At 41.2% G+C, this 24379-nt stretch overlaps 1 protein-coding gene across 5 annotated transcripts; it reads right to left on the bottom strand.

The window, feature by feature from the left end:
- LOC110989021 (uncharacterized) lies at positions 1-24028 on the bottom strand. Of its 5 annotated transcripts, none has more exons than XM_087137895.1 (8): positions 23562-24028; positions 19477-19616; positions 16585-16713; positions 9066-10099; positions 6581-6692; positions 5873-5935; positions 4837-4970; positions 1-4435 (listed from the first exon to the last, which is right to left on the bottom strand). In XM_087137895.1, exons 1-8 carry the CDS (start codon positions 23884-23886, stop codon positions 4333-4335), a joined length of 2040 nt encoding a protein of 679 aa, XP_086994021.1. In that variant the 5' UTR covers positions 23887-24028; the 3' UTR covers positions 1-4332. The 5 variants fall into 5 exon arrangements, with proteins under 5 accessions (XP_086994021.1, XP_086994022.1, XP_022108776.2 ...); XM_087137896.1 differs by having other exon boundaries at positions 9066-10096; XM_022253084.2 differs by lacking the exon at positions 23562-24028 and adding an exon at positions 21233-22410.
- Between the last annotated feature and the right edge of the window lie 351 nt (positions 24029-24379).

Below are 24379 nucleotides of genomic sequence, written 5' to 3'. Positions count from 1 at the left end.
TATTTTCCTCAAGCAATAATATTTTATTTATATACAGGTCTCAATAAAGCTAAAATTTTGAGTGGCCGGTATACGTACATTCAAGTCGAAAAAACCTCCAGCTTAAAAATATTTACTAGAAATACTATCTTCGTTGCAATCGTCATCGTAGTTAGCGATTAATAAACAATGGAATTAAAGGTAACTTCTATTTGAAAACAGTCTATGTACAAATTGCACTTTACAAAACAAAAAGATAAACACTTTGCAGATTATTCTTACGTCACAAGGGTGATATCCGGGGAAATTGAAAAATCCACAAATTAATTACCAGAGGTTGAGAGGGCCCCCAGCAGCGTAAGGTCTTTGCTGTATAAATTTGTGTTTGCCTCAAGACACCCCTTAAAATACCTTTTTCTTCTGTTCTATATCAACCGTAGTATACACAAAAGCACTACAATGGTAAACTTGTTTTTTTTTTCAGATTTTAACAGAGAGTGTTTGAAAAATCCGGAAGTCAACAAAATCCTGATAGGAAAAAAATCCTACAATCAGGAAAAAAACCTGACAAACCTGATCCCTGCCAAAAGGATTGGTAATGCAAAGCCTTCTTTGTTTGAAAAGTCCGACAATAAGGTACACGATAAACTTATTTTAATTGAGCAAATTTTGCTCCCGATAATGTATCAGGTCTCAAATTAGTACTTCCTCCAAGACCTCCCCAACAGCTACGCAGGGATCCATGTCCTAGTTCTAGGTTCAAATCAGATATTTTAGTTAGTGGCTTCGTTAATCGAGCTGTCTAAGTGTGTTCGGTGAAGATCGACTGTAGCCCAACCCCACTTCGGTCGCACATCGGTAAACGCCAACGAATGGCATTTGTCACAGCGACGAACAGAAGACAGCAAATGGCGACAAGATGCCATGGGATACGACCCTTCCCCAAAGGAATAACCTCTGCACTTGGGATGAATGAGTCGGTATAAATTCTGTATACATGTATTGCTGCGGCAAGCGGTGCTTTTATATGTTGGTGTCTATACAAAACGGATGCAGCTACGAGTCGCAGACACGCGTCTTACGTATACTGCGAGACGTAGCCATGACATAAGGGCGCAGTCTCGGCTGACATCAAGGTAGTCATGAAGCGAGAACTTGTAGCAAAGCCGTTCACCAAAAACCGCGCCTTGGCCGTCTCCACAGCGCAGGCATACGTTGTATTGTTTTGAATTTGACCAGTTAGCAAGCCCTCTCCTCCCGATTCATAATGTTACTGCGATATCAAATTCAAATACTGATGAGTCACTGTGTAACTAACCAAGTGCCTGGGTATAATGAGAAGCCTCGGAAAGAGACCGGAGTTCTATACGATTGTATGTGCTTAAGAGCAGAAGCGTTTGTTTTTCTGAAGTATTTGATGCGTGGTTAGATTAAGTTAGCTGCTGTTTTGATGACGTCAGAAAACAATGTCATACACAACCACATAGACTCCGTCTTCTAGACTCAATCCACAAAGCCCACAAGGACTAACTGGTGCGCATCAACTTAACCTGTCAGACATTTACTTGTGCAAAAAGGAAAAGGTCGCCGACCGAATAGTATCCCTTTCACAATTCTCTGGACCTTTTGCGACAAAAGGAATATTCACTTTCTTTTCTGAACATGCTTTCTCAAAAGACGAAAGGGCTCGTTTCATGCGTTTAATCAAGGTATCCTGATCACCGAGTACCCTGATTGGGAAAAAGTAACGACAGAACTCTCTGTATGCGTGTGGAACAAAAACGGATAGGGGACAAGCAGGCACATCCTGAGGGAACCGAGCGAGGATTAGTGGCGGAAGGCGGGAACAGAATCAGGGCATCAACCATCCAATCCGATACTCATCGCTGTTCATGAAAGAGGTTTTTAAGGCAAAATGCCATAATCAAAACCTGCCCATAATGCGTTTCAATAGGCACATAATCAGCTTCAAGTAGAAAAAGGGAGTTCAGTTGAGCTAGCTTTGCGCAGTGAAGTGATACATGTAAGTATTAAGGATGTCCGTGGTTTGAATCAGGGTAATTTTTCCTTTTTTCTTTCAGCCTCTTTCCCGTCGGAAAAGGTCAATTTTCAAAGGTTATCTAATTTATTGCCCGAATTGTAGCCTTAACTTTGACAACTTTCATAAAAAGTGTAATTTCAATGCGTTGCCGCCTGTAGCCGATCGGTTCTGAGCTTTGCACTTATCTCACATTACGACAATGGTAATATATTACCACCACGCTTCGATTATGGCATTTCCCTTCAAAAGCCAACACCGGAGGGTAGTTGCGAGCATCGGGTGCACCTGCTCCACTGCCCAAATGGCTGACAAGCAGGAAAGAGAGGGAAGTGGTATTATTCAACGAGAGGGGTTATCATGGGTATGAAGTGAACTACGTAATGGTGTTTGCTCATGTGCAGTTTTTGTATATGAGGATTTTTTCCTACACCTTGAGTCTAACCAAAGGACTTGCCATGCTAAACATTTATGGATTTCATCAAATGACCTTTCCGATTTTTCCACTGGTTATGTTGTAATTACAGGTATTAAAGTCACACTCAAAAGGAAATCAATCGCTTTAAAGAGTGCAACTAAGAACACCAAAGTACAAGTAAATTTAAGTTTCTTTCCAGTTTGCTAGTAGGTACAGGAGGGGAAAAACAGTGCAATGTCCATCGTAATTCCACGTACAAGGTATGATTAACACCAGAATGCGTCCAAACGGAACAAGTTGTCGACCTTTCTCTTTAAAACATAAAACTAAAATAAACCTCTGATTGCCAAGAGTTTCTAAGAAATACCTGGAAGAATTTGGCATTACACCATGCGGCGTCAAAACCAATTATTACCAGTAGATGCAGTACGGGTATGCAATTGAACACTGAAATATTCGCCGTGTAAAATAATATCAAATAAATGAATTTAGTATAGAATTAATGTATTACCCTGGGGGTATTCTGTGGCCTCAGACCTTTCACTACAAAATCAGCTTGCTATGGAAGGCATCCACTGACAATGATTTCAGTCATTTGGTAAAATAAGCACCTTTGTTATCTTTAGAAATAATAGTTTGAAGATACGACGGTAACTGTGACAGGCACTGTACCCAAGTACATGTACTTCACCAGTAATTCAACAATACTTTTTCGCAAGTAATCAAAACTTCTCTCACTAACAGTAGAGGGTAAACAATAGCAAAACAATGTCTTTCTTGCACTCCACAATGAACACTTTGTTGCGTTATCCCTGAAAGAGCCAGGTGGGGTGGAATCTGTCTCTCTGAGATTTCCCGCAACATCGTTGAAATGGTTTCCTTTTTCATACTGTGTCCTCACTTTTCCCAGGAATGTCTTGCAATGATTTTGACACAAATGTTATTATAAGAATCCGACAAGCTATTCTTAAACCCAACTCTCACTTATCCGAGACAGGTCGGCGCAAAATGTCAACTTTTCCCACTGACAACGAACTCAACGCATGTGGGCTGACGTGTGAGGCCATGAATTATGTCAGAGTTGTGTTTATAACGAATGTTCTTACATACCATATTTTGAAAAGATCGGGCACAGAATATCAGGGACAACCAACCCCCCGGGCACTGGGATGGTTTGATAAAGCTCGGCTCTTCCAGGGTATAAATGACACGGGGATACTTTTGATGTGCTAGCGGAGAGTTGTGAAAACACATGAAGAACTGTACTTGTGAAGGACGTATACGTATCTCATACATGTAAGCGTGTTTTTAAACTCAATTTAATGAGGGTTTCTAATACTTTTCCTCATGATAGCTGAACCACATCAGTTACGTGTATCACACGTTTTCAAGAAATTTGCCACAACAATTTTCAACAAGAAATTGTTAGACATGGCACATAAAATCTTTGACCCAACTATGTAGTTTTTCTGTACAGCCCATTTCACATCTAGAAATCAAATTCGTGATTTTGCAAAAATCAACACCTGCTAAGAATGAATTTAAGTGAGGTTCCAAAGGTTTGAAGTGGAATTCCTGATTCAGAAAACTTCAGTTCTTTACAAAAAAGTGCTTCCCACAAAAACACAAACATTAAAATTTTGCTTCCACAAAAAACTTTTGTTGTGGAAGGTCAGACAAATTAACTAAAACAAATGATAATAAAAATGTCACTGTATTTTAAAACCAAATTACAAAATATTATTTGGAAAAAATACATCTTTAAGGTAACTGGCTTTTACTTACAATACAATATAGTAATTACCGTTAGCATTACATATATATTAATATTTACCTACTTTGTGCTATTGTGTTGTCTTTATACAGTCTCTAATGCTTTGAACGGCTACGGTGGGCCTCATAAAGCAGTGCCAAATGATTTTGGCACTTCTGAGATACGGTCGATGCAGGCAAGTGTCTCAGCAAGGAGCTTCAGTGCTTCAACTCCATTTGCCATTTGTCTAGAAGAGAAACATATAACAAAAAAGAAAAATATGAACCACTTTGGCATCCAGGTGAAGATCTGTTACATATTAAACTAGAGTCCTACATGTAGCTTCCAGTGGATTGTAACCAAATCAGCCATGATAGCAAAGTCTTCCCAATATTGATTCAGGTCCACCAAAGGGACCTGAGAAGATTTGTGTCCCTGAGCAGGTTAATGTACAACAATCCTCTCTTAACTCCAGTCCAACTCAAACTGTCTGCAAGGCATATGATGGGAGTATTAAGCTCACATTCAACCATACTAGCAGCAAAGCAGAGTACCTGCTTGATGAATGTAATTTATGAAAGGATCCATTCAGCCGGTTGGGGAAGTAATGAAGAACCATGCACTCTACAGCAATGCATCACAACTCACTTAATAGATGCATCGGCTTCTTTTGCTGCAGTGGCAAGCTTGATGGAAGCAGCATGGGACTTTTCCTTCAGTTCCTCTAATTCTGTCCCCTCTTCCAGCTTCTTGTTCTTGGTAGTGAGGGCAGCAATCTCAGACTAAGCCAGAATTGAACAAACACAACAGTTTGTACATTGTACATGAGGAAAAGCAAACCAAGACCAACCCCCAAACAAACAAAAACGAAATAAAAAAAAACTAGAACTAGACCTAGAACCAATTCCAAAGCCAAACGCAAACCCTAAACCAAAATCCAAAATCCACATCCAAACCCCCCCCCAAAAAAAACTAAAACCAAAACCAAACCAACAGCCCCCACCGGTACACAGGCAAATGTCATCTGAAACAAACCAAACCTAATGTAGCACAACCGAAAGCCTGATCCCAACCGAGGCCGGCCAAGCATAGCCCATCCTGACATTTGACGGGACCAGACATCCCCATGGCAGCAAGACCAATTACATTATAACCCTGCTTGATTAAACCCAACCCCAGCCTACCCCAACCAATTAAAAAACCGATGCCATTCCCGAGCCAAATTAACCAACTACCCTTTCTTAACCTAGGCCTGCAGGTAGCCAAGCCCAGCATTCTGAACACAAACCCAACCAGAACCCACTTTCAAAAGCTCAACCAAGCCCAACTGAAAACAGTTCAAGTCTATTCTCTTTCAACCAAAACCAATAAGATCTTAAGACCAACTGAAACCTTAAGGAAGCTTCAAAAGTCAAACCCTGCCCCCACATACAGTGACATCCAACATAAACTTAACGCTATCCCTTCCCAACCAAAAGCCTACACCGAAACGAGCCAAACTTTAAATCCAACTTTTGCCTTAGTGTACAAAATACCCACTCCATCCAGCATTCTCAGGATATCCTTACTGCACAACCTTCTATTCACACGTTAAGTCAAGATTGGTCAATTTCTCTATAACGAGATCTCATTTAATAATTGAAAATTGACTTGTCCATTCCTTTAGCAAAACTACAACTATTACCTTTAGGCTTTTTATTTCAGTCTTCAATTTGGTGATAGTGTTTTCCGCTGTGACAGCTCTTTCCTGCAAGGAACATAAAAAGTATGCATATAGCAAACAGCAACTGATGAGACGAGTGAATTCACCGTACAATTCGCCGGGCATACATGTACATGTACATGCATTTTCACATTAACTGCATCTGTGAGCAGCCCGATGAGATTTCCTAAAACTGCCTTGTTTACATGGACATGTATGTAATGGCAGAAAAGTGACAGGATTTCTTCGCTCAGGCTCTTCCCACACCTTTGAAGAAGCAAAAGGAAACGCTGAGGAAACGCCGCAGCTTACTCAATATGTGCAGGTAAACTATGTTCGGTGGCCTGTCTTTGCTAAGCTGATGTCTTTGAAGTTCTACAAAACTTGTTATCTAAATACATAGTTAACCTTTCATTTCTTGATTGTTTTGGTGATTTTCAATTTTATTGGTGAGTCTTTATTTACTTTTCTGTTTCAAAGTTGTTCTGTTTGATTGGCTCATTTTATGCTTTTCATTTCATTTCATCCACTGTACATGTATTTTACTTCTTGGTTACACCATTTTATTCAACGATCATGCATTTCTACTACCGGTAAGAGGAAATAGGTTACATTGCATGTGTATGTACTTGCTCATGGAATCAACACGTAATACCAATACTTTCCAAACAAGACTGAGTTTCAGCTCACCGTAGTTCTCTTAAGGTTTGCCTCAACATGGTGGACCATTGTCTCCAGGGTCTTAGCATCCTCAACCTCCCGGTCTCTCAACCTCCGCATTTCGGCCTCCATCCCCTCAATTCTGGAGGGAAAAAATCAAGAGACAGCACAGCTTTCAAGCAATCTACAGAACCGTTCAAGACTTCTCAAATTTGCCTGGGAAACAGCACAGTACATGTATAGCAAAGACTGCGGATGGAGTAACTCTATTTTTACGCCTTATGCATAACAGGCAGCACTTGAAAAAATTCTGCGAGAAAATTTCATGGAACATTTGCTGACAAGCTTTGGAGATACTGGTACATACAAAGTGCTATAAATATTTGTCACATGGACAAATTCATACATACATGTACATGTATTAAAGAAGTGTTTGGGTGTTTTGAGGATGAATGTTATGACTCAGGATGCACCACCACTGACTGATGTATTTGAAGATGATTAAACATAGATAAAGTTATTGACAAAAATGGCCAAGGTTGCATTGAGAATAAAGGAAAAAAGAGGAAAAAGAAAAACAGTTTTGCATTTACGCAAAAATTTAAGTATGTACAATATGTAAACAAACAAAAATGCCACCTTAAAACCCCTTCGCACCGGGAGGTGGCTATAGCTGCCATAAAAATTGAGATCCTCAGCCCGCTTTTCAGCTATTTTCTCGGCCCACGCTTGAGCAAACACGATGAAAGAAGGCAGACCCTGGCTCTTGTATATATAGTAATTGGTCTTTGTGCATAGCCCAGAAATGAAAAGACCGATTTTGCATCATAATCACCAGCTTCACAATAGTCCCCACTTTGAAAAGAGGCTACGGGAATGTGGAGACTGGAATTCTTGGAGTCGGCTTTCGGGAAGAGATTCCCGCCATCAAGGGGTTAACGTGCATGTACTGGTGTACTGCATTTTAGAAACATATAAGAAAGTAACTTTATCTTTTGAAGTTGAAAAAATCCTGTGAAGAACAAAAACTTATGTCTGACCCTATACACTGCTACACACATAAAACCTGCACAGTACATGTACATGTGCTTCAGCATTATTGTCCTTGTTATTTACATGTACCTGTAGACAACCCGACCAATCCCCTAAATTTTCCTCCATGAATTTCTCATTACATACAGCTCTTCTACACAAACTTTTACTCAAGATTCCTTTTTACATTTTTAAATTCTGTTCATTGGCAGTACCGGTGTTTCACAATAGTGTGCCATCAAGAGTTTGCAACGCGTTGGCCAATCACAATGCACAAGATCTGTTGACCCAATGCGTGTTTGGAAAGGGTCAACAGATTTCGCGCACTGCTATTGCTAAACGTGTGGCAAACTCTTGGAGGCGCACTATTGTGAATCGCCCGTATCCCATAAACATCCGACAATTCTCTGCTATTCATGGTTTTGAGCCATAGCTGGGAAAATCTCACAAGGCATTTACACTCCCTGCTTTGCTCTTCAGCTTCTGGTAATATATTTGACCATCAGACATGTGCAAGAGTCATATAGTGGCTTTGTATTTTACAACTACAGAGCACACCATATCCACAAAATGATGTACATGATACATGTACTGTACTGCACGTGTTGAAGAGGGTGGATCCAGAAGCAAATGTTGGGGGGGCAACTTGTGTAGAAGAGGCCGAAAAATTGGAACTAATTTACTTTTGTGTGTGTTTGCCTTTCTGAGCGGTGAGGCTACTGACAGTACTGTATGTACAGGTACATGAATATGTTGGAACATTTTTCACCAGGAAGGAAGGAAAAAGAAATACAATGTAACCAAAAAGTGAATTTTGCCTCATTATTAAAAAAATTTCCCTTTCAGGGAGGGAGTCTGACCCCCGTCCCTCCAGACCTGCCCTTGCCGGTACATGTACCAGTACAATGTACATGGCCCGCACAGATCTGCTGGTGATACATGAATAAAAACAATGCAAATGAAAACAAATGTGTTGTTCAGTCTCGTGATAAGGCTGTCATGTCATACCGGTATTTAACATGTTTAAACACACAATTTTGGTGTGTACATATAAGAAGGTGAAATGACACAGACACATTGCAGAAATTCAGGATGCCAAAACATTTGAACTTCAGTGGAATTAAAAAACTTAGATAATGGCCTAGCTTATGGTACGTGTATTTCTGTTGGCAAGGTGGTTTCTTGACATTAATACCTAGCTATTCAACTTAAGGTAAATAAAAAAACATGACAAGAATGTGCAGTAATTCCATGAAATCAATACGGGCACTAAACCACAAGCAACAGCTGATACTATTACCATCTACATGTACATGTTGCCTACGGTACATGTACCTACGGCCACCATATGATTCTATTTACCTTCCATTTTATACAGGTAGCTTCTTACTGACTGAAAATTTGATCAAGAAATATATGAAGTAAACAAATTTGAGGTTCTGCGTATTCATGCAAATGAAGGAAAACTAATGAGCTTACTTACTTTTTGGCGTCTTTTTCTACGGCCCTCTTGGCATCAACTAGTTCTTGTTTCAGTTGTCTGTTGTTGCTTCTTAGCCTGGTAACCTCAGCCATTAAATCCTCAACATTATCCGGCATAGACTGACCGAGTGGGACTTCATATTCCGTCTTGCTTTCCCCGTTTTCCTTGGCTAGAATCTCTGAGGACTTATCCGGGGCCATGCCGTTTGCCTGGGGCCTCGGACTCTGGTAGATGCCCTCATGGCCATTTTCGGCAGCCACCGCGTGGACAATCTCCGGGACCGATTGCGTGGTTTCTCTCTTGGTCGGCGGCTCAGGGGCCCTCTTGGGAAGTTTTTTCCGGTGGCCATGTGACTGTGCTCGGGCTCGCTCCCGGCCCGGCTTGGGCCCCAGTGAGGATTCGTCCACCTCAGTGCCGTTGCTCACTGAGAGGGTAGGTACTGATGTCAGGGAAGCGGACAGCGAGGATGGGGACTGGAGGTCTTGAGAATGGACAGTGGCATCCATGTAATCCACCACCAGCTGGCTCTTGGTATTGCCGGCTTTGTTGGTGGCGGCGGCCGCCTTGTGCTTCCTGGGACTGTGGCCGTGGGTGTGAGCCCTGGCCCGCTCCCTGCCATGCTTGCGGTCACCTGACTTGGACGGCCCGTTACTCATGTTGGTCCCTGTGTTGCTGCGCGTTGTCCTCTCAGGCATATCCTGGTCGTCATCCTTTGTGGCATAATCATATATAAAGTCCACAAACTCAGCTCCCCGGGCTGCCTTGTCAACGTCAGTTGCTATGATCTGAGGGGCTTTCACTGGATCTGTGGACGACCCTGACTGTGAGTGAGCGTGGAAGTCGGCATTCACACTATGGCCGTGGGGAGGAATTGGAGGTGCTGGGTTGATGGCACTCTGAGCAGAACGATGAGGCTTACCTCTGGAGCGGTTAGGAACGCCGCTACTCGTTGCTCGTCTCTGGGATGTCTTTCCGTCTGCAGCACTGCTCCCTTGCGAGCCCTGACTAGCCTGGTTCCCCATATCCAGGAACTGCTGTAACAAATGAATGGATATACAAATACAAAATGAAAATCAACATCAATCACAGCGGCAAAGGTTCCATCCACTTTGTAGCCTTGAAGCATGAATTAAAACATGCATGAAGGTAGGTAATGTATTACGAAGCTGTAGTGCATGTACCAGTACATAACAAAACCCCAACGGTGCACCTCCAACTTCAACATGCAGCTCAAACATGCTATACACGTACGTGTACATGTATACTCGGACTTCAATTATGTACGTATCAAAGACGTTGAGTATGAAAATGGGTGTAAGTGATTTGCCAACATAGGCACACAGTGTGAATCCACTGTTGTATATTGCTCTTGGAACCACTAATTTCTGGTAAAGAATCTCTCAGGCTGCGTCTCTCGGACTGCGGCCGACACATTTATGGAAACTCTCAGCTTCTGGCGTCATCTGTTTCAACTCAAGTTCATGCATTACATCGAGCCGCAGCCAAGGAGTTTAAATTCCATCATGGTTGACTGATGGAATACTGAGAATGAGTTTGAAAAAGGTGGCAAACGCTGAAAGGACAGCGGTGACAATTCACACAGTTTCCTTTTCTTCCCTTCCAAAACACACCGCTGCATTACCCAGAAGTGGTCGCATTACATGACGGGAAAAGCTGAGTCAAACTGTCAAAAAAACTGCAAGTCAGACTGCTGCTGACGTTACAGACGTTGTAACAACAACGTACATGTAAGCCTACAGGAGAGTGATGTGGTTACAGCCTACGCAGATATGTACATTTTATATAGACAAACTACACTTGCTTTCTGATGACTCAAAGCATTATATGAGCATCTGTTAAGTTTTTCCTATGTGGATGAGAGCAGTTGCTGTGAAGAAACATTTAAGCAGCATTTTGGGTACAGAGAGTGCTGATAGGTTAAGTGGCAATTATGATACAGTAACCCTGATGACGTCTGTGCTAGATGGCAGTGGACCAACAGAACTATAACTGGTATTAAGAAACACGTGAAATCCTAACTCCTGTGAGGCTTTGCAGTTTGTCTGCACAGAGTATTTGAAAACTGCAACTTCAGCACTTGTGCCGGGAATAGCAGAAAAAATAATCTTGGATTTAAGGCGGACACAATCGTTAGGAGGATACGAGCTGTAGCAACTACCATTCAAAATTCGCATCCACATTCTGAAATTCACATTGGGCAAAAGTACGCATCCGAGATTGACATCTAAGATTACTTTGTGAAAGTTCTCAATCACATCAAATGATCATCTCATCAATAATTATTTAAGCACCCAAAAGGGCATTCTGCTTCACCTGCAGACCTCCCAGAGAACAGGCCAATCAGACTGAAAGTGATCAGTTTGACTGCCATGGTGCAAAACAGTCGAGATAATTTGAGAAGCTTGAAGGACGTTTTCCCCCATTCTCCTTGAAATGTATCAGTTAGGGATTTCTGGGCTGCGAGCACCTGTATGTGTGGATGTAATACGCCGGAGTAATATCCATAGCACTTCTTCAGAATTCACAGTATAAAAGTACCTTGTTTCAAAGTTAATCACTCTGCAGCAACTGAGATCTTTTTGACTTCAGTATTAGACAGTCTGCCTTCAAATTCTAAAAACAAATCTAACTTTTGTGTGATATCTTTTTGCCAAGCAAAGTCAAACCACACAAAAACTCTTTTATGTTCCAGGAGCACAAACAACTCCACTTACCCGCAACTGTCCAACAAGATTCCTCATTACTATCAAGTACCTGTCATAATCAAGATCGCTTCATGTTGACCATCTAACCTGCTAAGAAATCTGCCTCTAGTTCTACAGAGCACAGCAGCTGCCACTCATGTACATGTATACTGCCCTCACATGTACCAGTGAACTCCAACCAGTCAAAAAGTTACAGCCAAGTGTACTGCTTCAAGCTGCAATCATGCACTAAGAACACTGCATTTTGTCTGGATCCAAACTACTATAAATTCCCCGCAAGACAGAGGATGTGCAAGTACTCACCAAGGATTCAGACCCCTTATGAACAAACAAAATTATCTCTTTGCCAAGCTCTGAGCGTGCACTGATTCCCAAACGAGAATGAATCAGCCAGTCTCAAGCGGATGACACACGGCCCCCTGATGACAACTAGAGGTTGCCACGACTGACCAATTGACAGGGGAGCAGACGTACAAAGCAAGAGGGTGGGTACAGTGAGCACAGGTTGGGTTGACACAAAACATCACGGCCACCTCAGTGTCATTAGCTGGCTGCCTGACTCATTTCCTCTCACGACGACCTCTCTTTTCCTTTCGACTTGTTTTGGGCCAAGTTTCGCTTCTTTTTAAGCTTTACTTAAATTCACATGTACATATACACACAGGCAGGCCTAAGACCAGTTGAGCTTTTATGGGTTAAGTCACAGAAAGACAAGACGCAATTTGGAGATGTAATGGGACAACAGTCCCAGAGATTGAATGAATTTGTGAGAATTAAGGACAGCCATCACTCGTAGTGAAACAGCCTACAGGGGGAAGCAATTATGTCCTACAGGAAATTCATTTATGCCAAGGCTTAACATACCACTTTTAGCTGCAGATTGGGGGGAGGGGATGTGGGAGGGGTGGAGGTTGAAAACCCCTCCCCCAGCCACTAATGTTACCATACCCATGCGATTAAAATAGAGCCAAAAACGAGAAGTGGCAAATTGCTTGGAATATAAGAGAAAGATTTATACCTGTACAATCTCAATATTGTCTGGGTAGATCTAGAGGGGGTATGCTGCTGACTTCATTTCCTGAACACTCCCCCCCGTGCATGTACAATCCCAAACACTCGAAAAACAGCAGGACTCTGCAATAGCAACCTGCACAATGAGCTGAACAGTTCATCTACATGCACCCTGAACATCACATACTGAACATCCCACAAATGTGCTCACCTCTGAGCAGGAAATACAACATTCACTGTACACATAGCACACAAGTCACAAGTGCATGTGAAGAACATACGTGTACAATGTAGATGTGCAGGTACACATGTACATTAGCTAAACATGATGGAAAAGCATACTTTTTATTTCCAACTTACTTTCCACAAACAGTCGCTTGCAAACTTTTCTCTTTCATCGTAAGGCCAGACATGGGGTTGTTTTGGGTTGCTTCAATGAAGAAACTTAATGCTGGATTTTTTATAGACCTAATTTCTGAGCAGAGGAAATCAGACAACAGAACAGTGACAAATATTTGTGCCACTTAAGTTAGACTTTGGTGTAAATCCTTTCAGAATCGGTTAGCAAGTTATACGTAGGTTTTCAATCTGATCTGGTCACATAGTTTTTTCAAATCAAATTCATTCTTTCTAAAGACAATTTTGCAGATCTGGTTTTCAAATCAGTACCTGTTCCTCCGATTCCCTTTTAGCATCCTTCCTGTGACGCATTTTTAAGATTCCATCTGGTTTATATCAGAACAAATGGGTGGTTAAAAACCTGGGTTCAAATGCCTGCAGTACACTTTCTGCACAGGGCTTTCGCTCGTCTCTCCTTGACCATGTGGTCTGCCTAGACCAAGGGTCAAATTCATCCAGCGACACCCTAACAGATTCCAGGTTTCAGGCGAATCAATAGGAACCAGAAAGTGCAGTGCCGCAAACAAGGGGAGTATGTGCCCGTTTGTTCACACGCTGCTTCTTGCGCTCTTGCCTTTTACACACATAATTGCACACGTGATGTATTCACTTCACTACCAGTAATCTACATGACCTAGAATGTACAATCAGGTATGAATACTACTTCCAAGTGCACTTACAATTCATAGAGAGTAAACATTTGGCAGATTTTCGTAGACTTTCTTCACTCCATATAACACACCTGATTAAGTGGTTCTCCCGGAATTGGGTACAGAGCGCAGCAGAGCACTTTGTAGTCTCTACACTGTGCCCAGTAACTTCTCCCTCATTCGTCTCTCTCAACCCAGGAGTATAAATAGGTGTCAGTATTACATGCACATGTAGCTGGAGCCCAACCTGCAATGGACCAACATCCCATCTGGGGGGACCAGAAATATTCTGAGTAGTTTCATGCTACTAAAAACACCTGATCGAGAGATTCTGCTTAGACTGGGTTCAAACCCTTGCAGGGGCACTTTCTTCAATGGGTTTTCATAAGTCCCCGTAGATCAAGCCATTCTGTCAAGTACTAGTAAATCTCCCGCTGAGAAACTTCATCCATTAGGCCTTCATCAATTTTCTTTCTGCCTTGAAACACAAGACTTCCTTTCTTAAGACCTTAATTCTGATTGAATAGAGACAGGCAAAGTTTACATTATTTGTGATTTGACAGGCCTAAGGGTGACCAACAACTTCTCAAGGAGTGAAAACAGACAGGGAAAATTGAAAAAGGGCTAGCACAAATGATGATGGAAAGAGGTACATTGTATTTTAAAGGTCTGCGTGGTGGATGTCACGGTAGAAATGTGATGAAGTCTGTGGTAGCACTATGTAAATTCTCCTGAAAATGGACAGACCACACAAACATCGAGGGCACCGGTCTTTTCACTACCCCACTCACAGCAAACGGGAATTATTTCTCCAAAGTTGGTTTGTAATGAATCAGCCATCTTGTAATATGGCTGCTGTTTTGCCTCCAAGACTGAAGAATGTCTTGATATTGTTTCAAATCACAAAAGAAAATTGCTCAAGAATACCGTGGTCATCTAACTACTGAGCAGCTTCCCAAAAAAATCAAGATAAAGAACTATAGAGATGAAAAAATGATTTGTACAAACTAACAGTCTCAAACATCATATAAATTAACATTCACCCAAACATACTGAGATAAATTCTATGATTCTGTTTGTACATGTATGTATCTTTACAAAATATTGGCAGGGGAAAAAAATGAGCTACAACTCAAAAGGAAAAGATGTTCAAAAATAGCACATTCTGAAATAGCCACCTAATCATCGTGGCTGACTTCCGAATCTAAAGTTCATGTCCTAAGTGACTGTGTTTCACATGGCACCAACCAGTACCGTCTTATTGCAGCTTCCCGTACTGATTACCATTTGATGGGAAAGTGGCTGGCATTCTGCTCGAATCCCGAGACAAAATTATGCATGCACCATCAGGCATGCCATGCACCATCAGGCATACCATGCACATGAGAGCAAGGTGCCGGTACCTGTAGTTTTTGTGGGCACCTGGTGTGCAAGAAACACTTATAAAATCTCAGGACGTCTGCGAGTAGTAAAACTCTTCTGGTACGTGCATTCGTAGCCATGTGCCACATGTACTGGTACCGATGTACATGCACACAACCACTTAGACAGCCACGTGTAACATCATGCGTTACAAAGTGTGAGCTAACTTGCTACACAAAGCGTGGTGGTGAACATACCGGTATGTAGTGGTACTGATAGATGCTTGTGCAATAACAACTACCAGGACAAAATACATGTATGTACATGTACACGTACAAGAGTGTGGGACTGTGTCAATTTCTTTTTTGTATTTCCTTTAATGCCTATAAGGACGTTTATTATTTGTAGGTAATATTGACAGAGTGGAAGCACCACATGTGCATACAGCCTGTAACTGCTGTCTAAATGTACATGTACATGTATATGTACATGTATATGTATATATGTACATGTACGTGTAATGGAGTCTTGTCAGTACATGAACATTTACCCTAGATGCAAAATATTCCAAATGCCAATGCAGCAGCATTCAATGGAGATATCAAAAAAGATGAGGTACTGGTAAATCCAAGTCACAAATGAATTTGGCAAGTCAGAAGTCCTTAAGTCATGTTTTCTGATCACGTCTATCGGATGTGATGACTGACATCTGATGGACAGTAGCAGTTTCCTACCAAAACAGGTCCAACTTGTCAGCCTCCTTTTACAACTGTAGCTTGCCAATAGCTAGAGACACAGAGTAATTATTTCCCCAAGTCAAGTGTCAGGGAAACACAGGGAAAAGAAGGAAGTGCTTTCCTTTTATGTTAGAAAGGATGCTGAGGCAAAAATGCTAAGGTTTCCAAAGTTATTCACAAGTTGACATTATTGAATTGAAGATGACGTAAATGATCTAGTTTAGGGAACCCAACCAAAAAATAAAAGCAATGAGGAATGTTAATAAAAGATCAATTTCATAAATAATGAATAATAATAATAATATGTGATTTACTAATCTAAATGTTTTTAGCAACATTTTTTTTTAAATATGAAAGTGAGTCATGGAACCCAAAATAGTCTGGCACCGCCCTATTTGATAGATTACATTGAAAAACGAGATTCAGGAAACATGAACACAAATGGCTTTTTGTGATTATTAGGTCTACTGATTTAATTTGTAGCAGATTCCTTTAAATCTCAAGCACAGTTCTTTCAATTTTGTCAGGTTTGGTTGCATACAATTGTAATTACATGTAAATCAGGCTAAAACAAAAGTTGCCCATTTACAGCATTCACTGATCCAATGACGAGCAGGCCATTTTTTTTACTTACAATTTCATCATCATCATCATCATCATCATTATCCTCATCATCATCCCCGTCATCGTCTCCTTTGCCATCATTGAAAATATCATGCAGGTTCTTGGATGGTTCCTTGAGAGTAGTACCAGTGTCTTCATGCTTCAGGAATGTATCAAGATGCAGCATGCAAAACAGAACAAGAGCAGGAATTCAAAGTCGTTACAACATTTCCTGATAATAGATCCATACAACATATCAAAAAATAACCCCGGATCTGTGTTTAAGGTACACATAGTTTATCACAGCTTGACAACTGTGAGATGCAACTTGCATGCACCACTGCTCAAACTACGACTTTTTTTTCAAGGTCTTATTTTATGTTTAATTGTATTCTTTGTTTTTTTTTTTACTTGCAGCAGTATCTCACAACTTATTATTCCCAAGGAAGACGGTGATGTTGTCACAACTTTTAGACAGTTCCTTGTGCACTGCAGCTAGATTTAGCCAATAGAAAACAATTTGGGGGTGTTACATTTGATTTCTTGAGCTCATTTTACATGTGTATGCAAAGGAAGAAGTCAAAGAGTACATGGAGAACTGACAATTCTCCGATTCTTAAAGGGTAGCTGTGATCAATTTATTTTAATATAAACCTTCAAACTGCACCTTTGGGTCTCAGTTAACCTTATTTCCAATTTTTGTTTCACCATTTCAAAGGGTATTTTACTGCCCTTTTTGTTTTTATGCTAATGATATTTCCATATTCACGAGCAAAATTGTGATGTCATCCCAAGAAGAAAGCCTCAAAGTTACGTTAGTTTGTACACAGAGCCATTTTGTAGATTTTGGTGGGTTAAATCAGCAATTCTCTGCTGATTCATTCTTATTTATTTGCATCTTATAGCAATAAACATCAATCCCTTTTCAGAAATGGTTTTTGATAAGTAAATTCTGGGTTCCCAATTTGAACAGAAAAACCTACATGTACCGAACCATGTCTTCCTTGGATGACATCATGGCGACAGTGCCCTCAGTTGCAGAGGAAGGCATGGATAATTTTATGAGTGCAGGAAAGTGTACCTTACAGTGCATTTAACCAAAGAGAAATGTAAAAGAGTTTTCATACATTGCAGAAGAAAGCAAAGTTGCAGAAAAATTCTGTCCAAGAAAAATTCATTGCACCTTTACTGTGGTTGGCAGGATTCCTACATGTATATGTAACATTTACATGTAGTCATTGCAGGATCCAATTTTTCTGCTCCCTAAAAACATGCACTGTCTCAAAACAATCCACATAACATTTTAACCTTTAACAAACTCTACCCCTGCATGCATGCATTCTAACTAAACTTGTTCATATCCAACAGGCTTGTTAAAGGTATTGGTACAGTCCACCATTTGCAGTTGTCCAAACAAATTTATTGTTGAAAAGTAAACTTGTGTTTAAAGAGGGTTACATAATGCAATTCCCTGTAAAAGTATTCTTTCAAGTTGTCATTTACAATTGTAAAGAAAACAATGAGAGAACGCCATTTCAAATGATGCGTCTAATGACATACTTTAGGAAACTGCTATCAGTAGATTGTATCTAATTCGGCAAAGTGTGCACAAGCCTTGACACATTGTACATATGCACACCACTGCTATAATTCGTTGGTTCAGAGCATGAAATTGCTTGGGAATAATTCAAAACATCAATCCACAATTTTTGACCTGACTTTGAGATTCTACTGTTTATATAGGATGTTCAACATGTTTGAGAATATTGTTTTTCTCGGAATAGACAGCAATCACTAAGCGGAAACTCCATCAGGTTAGTTGTTATACATGTACAACCTTCTTTGGATTTTAAGCATATTTGTTGCCTCAAAGGAATGCAATGTGCAGATTATAAATGATGGACTGTACATTTAACAGGGTGCTAGTTCATTGTAACAACTAGCTTTTAGCAGACAATCCCTAAATGGGAGGAAAAAACAACTGGCTTAGGTGAGTCACCACGGGTTGGTCTGTGGCGAAGGATCATGTTCAGATTGCACTGTGCTTGCCCGTACCAGGGGCCTGTGATCATCATCAACTGTATGGCTGATGCTGGCCATGCGTTGTACACGTAGGAGTGACGTGCATACTGTGCACATAACTTGGAACTTGTGCCCTGCGGGACAACTTAACTCAGAAGCTATACGCATGTCTCGGTTTTCATTCATTGTCTTTTTTCCTGGAAATCTATGCTTTTCTATGAAGGTGGACAATCAGAATGACAGCTCCATGCAAGAAAAAGAAACCACTCTTCAATATGTACAAAGTAACACATACACTGTGAACAAGTGAACATTTAAGTAAACAACTTATACAGTAATCGTGTACAGACACCATAGCTGTCCATCTGCATGTCCCTGCATACCAGAACTGTGCAGGGACTATATTTCCCATGGTGATTATGTATGGAATCTTGACTTAAGTAAAACATGAACAGCACCACCTCTGGCCGGTCAATTTCTGCAGAAACTCTCAACTTATATGCATGCACAATATGCATCCATTGATTGGGACATGGTGCATGTATCCAGTCCACCGAAGCCACCGTCTTACAAACCTGTTACAGCTTCACTTATTAGGCCATGTCTGACCTATGTATGCAAAACAGGCCCGTGGAAACCACTGGGTTCGAGACTAGCCATAGCCAATTGATTTTGTCGCGGCCTTATACTCTATTGGCCACTTGAGTTTGTAGAGATTCTGTACCAGGTGTGTCTAAAACTAAGGTGAGATTCCTTCCTGCCAACTGTGCATACTGGTCCAATCAATGCTTTGCGTTAGTCCTTCCAAAATGTGCAACTGGTGAAACAGACAGCATGCATGGCTGCTTTGTGAGGAAACAATTACAGCTCAAAAAGTAAGAGGTCACATTTTAAATGTTACCGGTTCACTGTCGCTTGGGCTGAAGCCGTCAATGTCTCCTTCCTTGGAGTTGTAATAGACGGCCTTCCGCTTGTCCTTCTTGACAAATTCCTTGAAGGAAAACGGATTGTTGGGGTCCTCGTCTTTATCGTCCCCTTGATCTGCAGAGGACGAGACACAAGATGGAGGCATGTCACCAACAGCATTGCCAACATTTACATATACATGTAAGTACAAAAAATATGACAGGAGCCTGAAAATTTTGTTGTAGCAATTTAGGCCCAAACGTTTAGGCTCAGTAACTTCACTTTGTCAATGTCTCACTGGTAGTGAAACGGTTTCAAAATGGGAGGGGAAGCCTGAGCAGGGGTGAATCCCAGATTTTTTGGTTGAGAGGTCAATTTTTTTGTACGGCCAATAGCTTGGTGGAAAATGGTGGTGGAGGTGGAGGGGGGGGTTAAAACCTTAAAACCTTTTAAAAGGTGGGCAGTTCCACCGCCGTGGTACCGTCTACAGCTTTCTCATTGGATTATTTCAAAATGACTGGAGAAGTGGCCAACTTTTTTTCATGAGGAGAATTCAGCTTAGATATGAGCTAGAAATATGATGTACTTGAAACTCCTTTGCTACAATAGAGTTGACCATACCATCTTGTATAATTATGCAGTTCCTTTTTCAAATTCTGCCTCCTCTGAATTCTGACATCTTGGGTTTGTCTTCTCAGGACTGCACACATACATGTAGTCAAACACATTCTCATATTTTGTCGGGCAATGAAGGAATGAATTCTATTTGGCCAACAGTACAGATAATGGCACTTCATATATTTGCCCAAAGAAGTTTACACATTAGAACATCTCGCATTTATACAGTTATAAAGTATACAGAACATGTACACCTATACATTTTGTATCATTTTCTAAACTTTCAGCTTTCATTTTCTCTCATGTGTAAAAGAAATTTACCTTTATTTCTCAGAGTTTGAAAACTGGTATGGCAGCAAAACAAAGTAAAGGGGCCAGTAAGTTACTGTCACGTTGGCAATTGTTTCCCAGATGGTTGACAGTTTTACCATGCCTTGAGCACTCCACAACCTGCTCATCGTGTGGATCAATGTTGAGGTTATGACTGAATTAAGACCACAGAGTGATTTTTTATTTGAAATAAAAATCAACGTCCATTTTAATGTTAAAACTGACAGGCACATTTTGTTTTGTCCATTTTTGACCGTAAAAGGGAATATAACAATGGTGTAAGAACAGGAAATGCTCTTACATGTTCAGGTGTGTTGTTTTATTCAAACTACGGTACATTGTAGGCCTTCAGCTTGCAAGCATGTATGTTTATCTCACAGGTGTCAATTGTTGTTTTGATTGTAGAAACACTTAAAACCTGCTAAAGTGATTGGTCGCTTTCACCATGCTTTCTGTCATGCATTACTCCTAATTCTGGGACATTACGTGTACATGTACATGTATGGGATCCTACACACCGGTACATGCATTAAATACAAAACCAATAAACAGATAAAGAAAGATTTCCTCAGTACCCTACATTTTACTTGGGCTTTGGCAACCACACAGATGTTCCACTCTCATCACACTACAAAGTAAACCATAACATCCAGTCTCTGCCCAACTTTAAAAATAGAAAGTACAGCTCTGTCTTGTGAGGTGAGTCAAGCAGGACACAGTCAGCAAATTCAGCGACTCAATTTAACACAAGCAACATGCTCCAAACTGAAACCCCTTGACCTCGGAATCTTTTGCCTACTGACCTCTCTTGTTACTGCCTTCTCTCACCGATTTGCTCTGGTTTTTGGGCGATTTTTTAATCCTGAACTTGTACAGCGAAGTCATGTCGGCACCTCACGCCACAGCCGGTTAAATCCAGGGAGCAGGTTTGAGGGTGCACGATACTGGTGATTGATCTGGCATTGTTCATAGTGAATACACGCGGGCACTGCTGGTAGGTTGGAGGAGGGAGTTGCATGTACATGTAAGTCCATCACCCAAGCCAACTTTCAAGGACTATTTTTAAGTGCCTGGTACACATCCCGCTGGGCACTGCTGCACCACACTCGGGTCTAGTCATCAGGCTGCCTGTGCCCTGCAATGCCTGACGAGAGTGAGGGACGGACGTACATGTACATGTACACACACACCGGCAGTGCAGCAGTTAGCAGGGATGAAGCTGGCCAGAAGCGAGGAAAGGAAGCCAGGAGTGAGTCGGCATGCTTAATTATGCAGCGACACTCAGGATATTGACGAACAAAGACTGCGCAGGAAGCTGCCATATTGGGAATTAGACAGGCTGCGATGAGTGGAAAAGTACATGTATACACTGGCCTTGGAGTAACAGTGAGGGGGGGGGGAAGTGAACAAGGATGTTGCTAATTGGTTAAACTTAAGAATCTGCAGTTCTTACAGTATATGCACAAGTCCCCACCGGCTTGTGGCAACAAGTCAGAATTGAGGCAGGATTTAAATGCTCTGACAGTATTAGATTTCTTTGCCCTGTCTAGGGGTTGAAAGTCACAGTGGTAAATTTTCAATTTTCCTGATGCCAACTTGAGACCATCTTGAGTCACCCAACACAAGGTATTTAAGTTTTCATACGTTATGTACGAGTACTTATGACAGCTTTCTGTACTTTTATGCACTGCAGAAAAGGCTTTGTGCAAAAATTAGAATGTACATGTACGGTATACATACATGTATTTACAGATATGTTTTACCGGTATGTGTGAACATTAAATGAAAATGTTAGTAGCCATTAGTATAGACATGCTACCTTTAAGTAGAATTTGTCCATTTTAATAAACCAGTTCCTTGGAAAAAAACATTGTAGGCTACATGTACATGTCAGACAAACTGTAACTGTTAATACATGTATATGAGTGTAGACGTGTTACTCACAATGTAGAGCTCATTTGAAACTGAGAGTGCTGCTCTTTGGTCCTCTTCAGATTAGGAGGCATGGAAAGAGTCCCATACATGTACATGTACCCAGTTGTCCACTGTGCCACCAAGCTGTTTGTGGGAGCATGACAGACAATGAACCCCACAGGTCTGGCATGTCTAGGGGTACAGTGTGTACATGGATATTGCTTTACACCCTGTGCACAAACCCTATGTTGCTGGTCTGAAAAATTGTGTTTTCTAAGAAAATGTTTGGATATTTTCCCTGCTAAATTTGGCTTTTAGGGGGACATATTGGACATGTTTCTGATGGTTTATAAGCCACTGCAAGGGAAAATTAATCATGTCTGTACTGGCCAATAAAAAAATAACCTGAGTGTCAATGTGTAGTCTGAGTAACTCGGACTCTACAAACCGCTTTTTTAACATCTGGACATGGTCAGGTGATAGTAGAGTCCAAGTACTTGTAACGTCCATCATGTCCACAGGCTTTTGCTTCCATTAACTCATTTCACTCAAAACAGCTCGAACCCCGAATCAAAATCCTCCAAATTCACCTCCACTCGGGAATCAGTCGTCGCTGCACGTGTGTCGACACGGCATGCTTTTTGTGAATGGTCCGCTAGGCCGTCGTGCCATGATGTCGTCTCCAGGACATAAGCAAAGTTTACATCACTATTTGAACAAAATGGTGACTCTAACCTTGACAACAAGAGCATTTCTGATTTGAAGGAGAAATTTCTCTTTTCTTCCCAAATGTGAGTAAACCTTAGCATTACACTAACAAATAGGCCTAGACCCTATATTGGAATCTCCGATTCTCACTCAGTCTGTCATGTCTGTAGCTGGCCGTATTATTAGGCAGTTCAAGGATCGTTTGAAGGTAAATTCTGAGGATTTTCTGGGGGCTACAAGCTATCCATAATCTTGACATGTTTGACCGAACAGAGAAATGAATTAATGGGATGGAAAGCCTATGAACATGATGGAAGGTACATGTACTTAGACCTACGCTACACATTCTAATCTCCGACCACCCAAAATGCTAAAAAAGGCGATCTCAGACTATCGGTACATTGTGCGCAGGAAATCATTTCCCAAATTTAAACTTTTAATTTACAGGATACGGAGGTACCACATGCAGTGACTGGCCCTTATCTGAAGGTCAGTAAACACATGCCAAACCTTCATCATCGAGAATCCTGCTAACGTTAGTATGATGATGATTTTCGTCCAAACAGTCGTGACGGTCGATTGTTCTGCTTGTGGAAGATACGGAGGTTTCTGCTTTCCCTCTCTTCAAGCTGTCTCCCACAGCACTTGGACCCTTTCCTGTCTTTGAGTGCTCCTTTCCATCTTTCTCACCGTTTGACGTTTTTCGCTTCAAAAAAACGTCAAAAGAAAATGGATTGGATTCAGTTTCACTGCTGTCGGTTTCAGAGTCATCTCCGCTGGGTGCCATCTTGTTTACATCCGATCGGAGGTCAAAGGTTACTTTTCCCGAAGGCATAATGTACGGAGCCTTAATCTTGCCACCTTACTCCCTTTCATAAGTTGTTTAAACGAACACCTTAAAAATGTATTTCCCAATCACTGTTGACGCAACACTTCTAAAGGGATACGCAGTCGAAGTGAATCTTAAATCTTAGATTTTTCACGACTTACTTAGCCCTGAAAGAAACCACGTAAAACGCCAAAAAATCTGTCTGCCGAGATCATTTGCCATAACAGAACTGTCCAATATTGAATGTAGTACATTGAATATTGGAGCGTTAGAACCACGGTGACTTGGGAAGCGCGACACGTACTGGACCTCTAGCGTGGACTTGCATGTAGGGCGTCCAGTTCTGAGCATTTTGTGATGTAATTAGGTCACCAAGTGGCGCTGTTTAGCCTGTAAATTTATTGTGGAGGGACCCTTTTTCAAACTGGCTTCTTTTTTGAGGTCTGCCCAAGGTGGAAATTTCCAATTAAAAAACAAATAATAATAAAAAAATAGTGGC

The sequence above is a fragment of the Acanthaster planci genome, linkage group LG06 (assembly GCF_054643075.1).
Source record: "Acanthaster planci isolate LZ-2023a linkage group LG06, COTS_SCS, whole genome shotgun sequence".
NCBI classification, from domain to species: Eukaryota; Metazoa; Echinodermata; class Asteroidea; order Valvatida; family Acanthasteridae; genus Acanthaster; species Acanthaster planci.
Note: the sequence above shows the minus strand (reverse complement) of the source record. Positions and strands in the feature narration are given on the sequence as shown.

Coding starts and splice junctions, on each gene's coding strand:
- LOC110989021 (XM_087137895.1), bottom strand. CDS start 23,886: ATGCCTTCGGGAAAAGTAACCTTTGACCTCCGATCGGATGTAAACAAG. Junction 19,617..23,561: donor CAGGATTCTCGATGATGAAG/GTTTGGCATGTG, acceptor CGTCCTCTGCAG/ATCAAGGGGACGATAAAGAC. Junction 4,436..4,836: donor GAAGCCGATGCATCTATTAA/GTGAGTTGTGAT, acceptor TTTCTCTTCTAG/ACAAATGGCAAATGGAGTTG.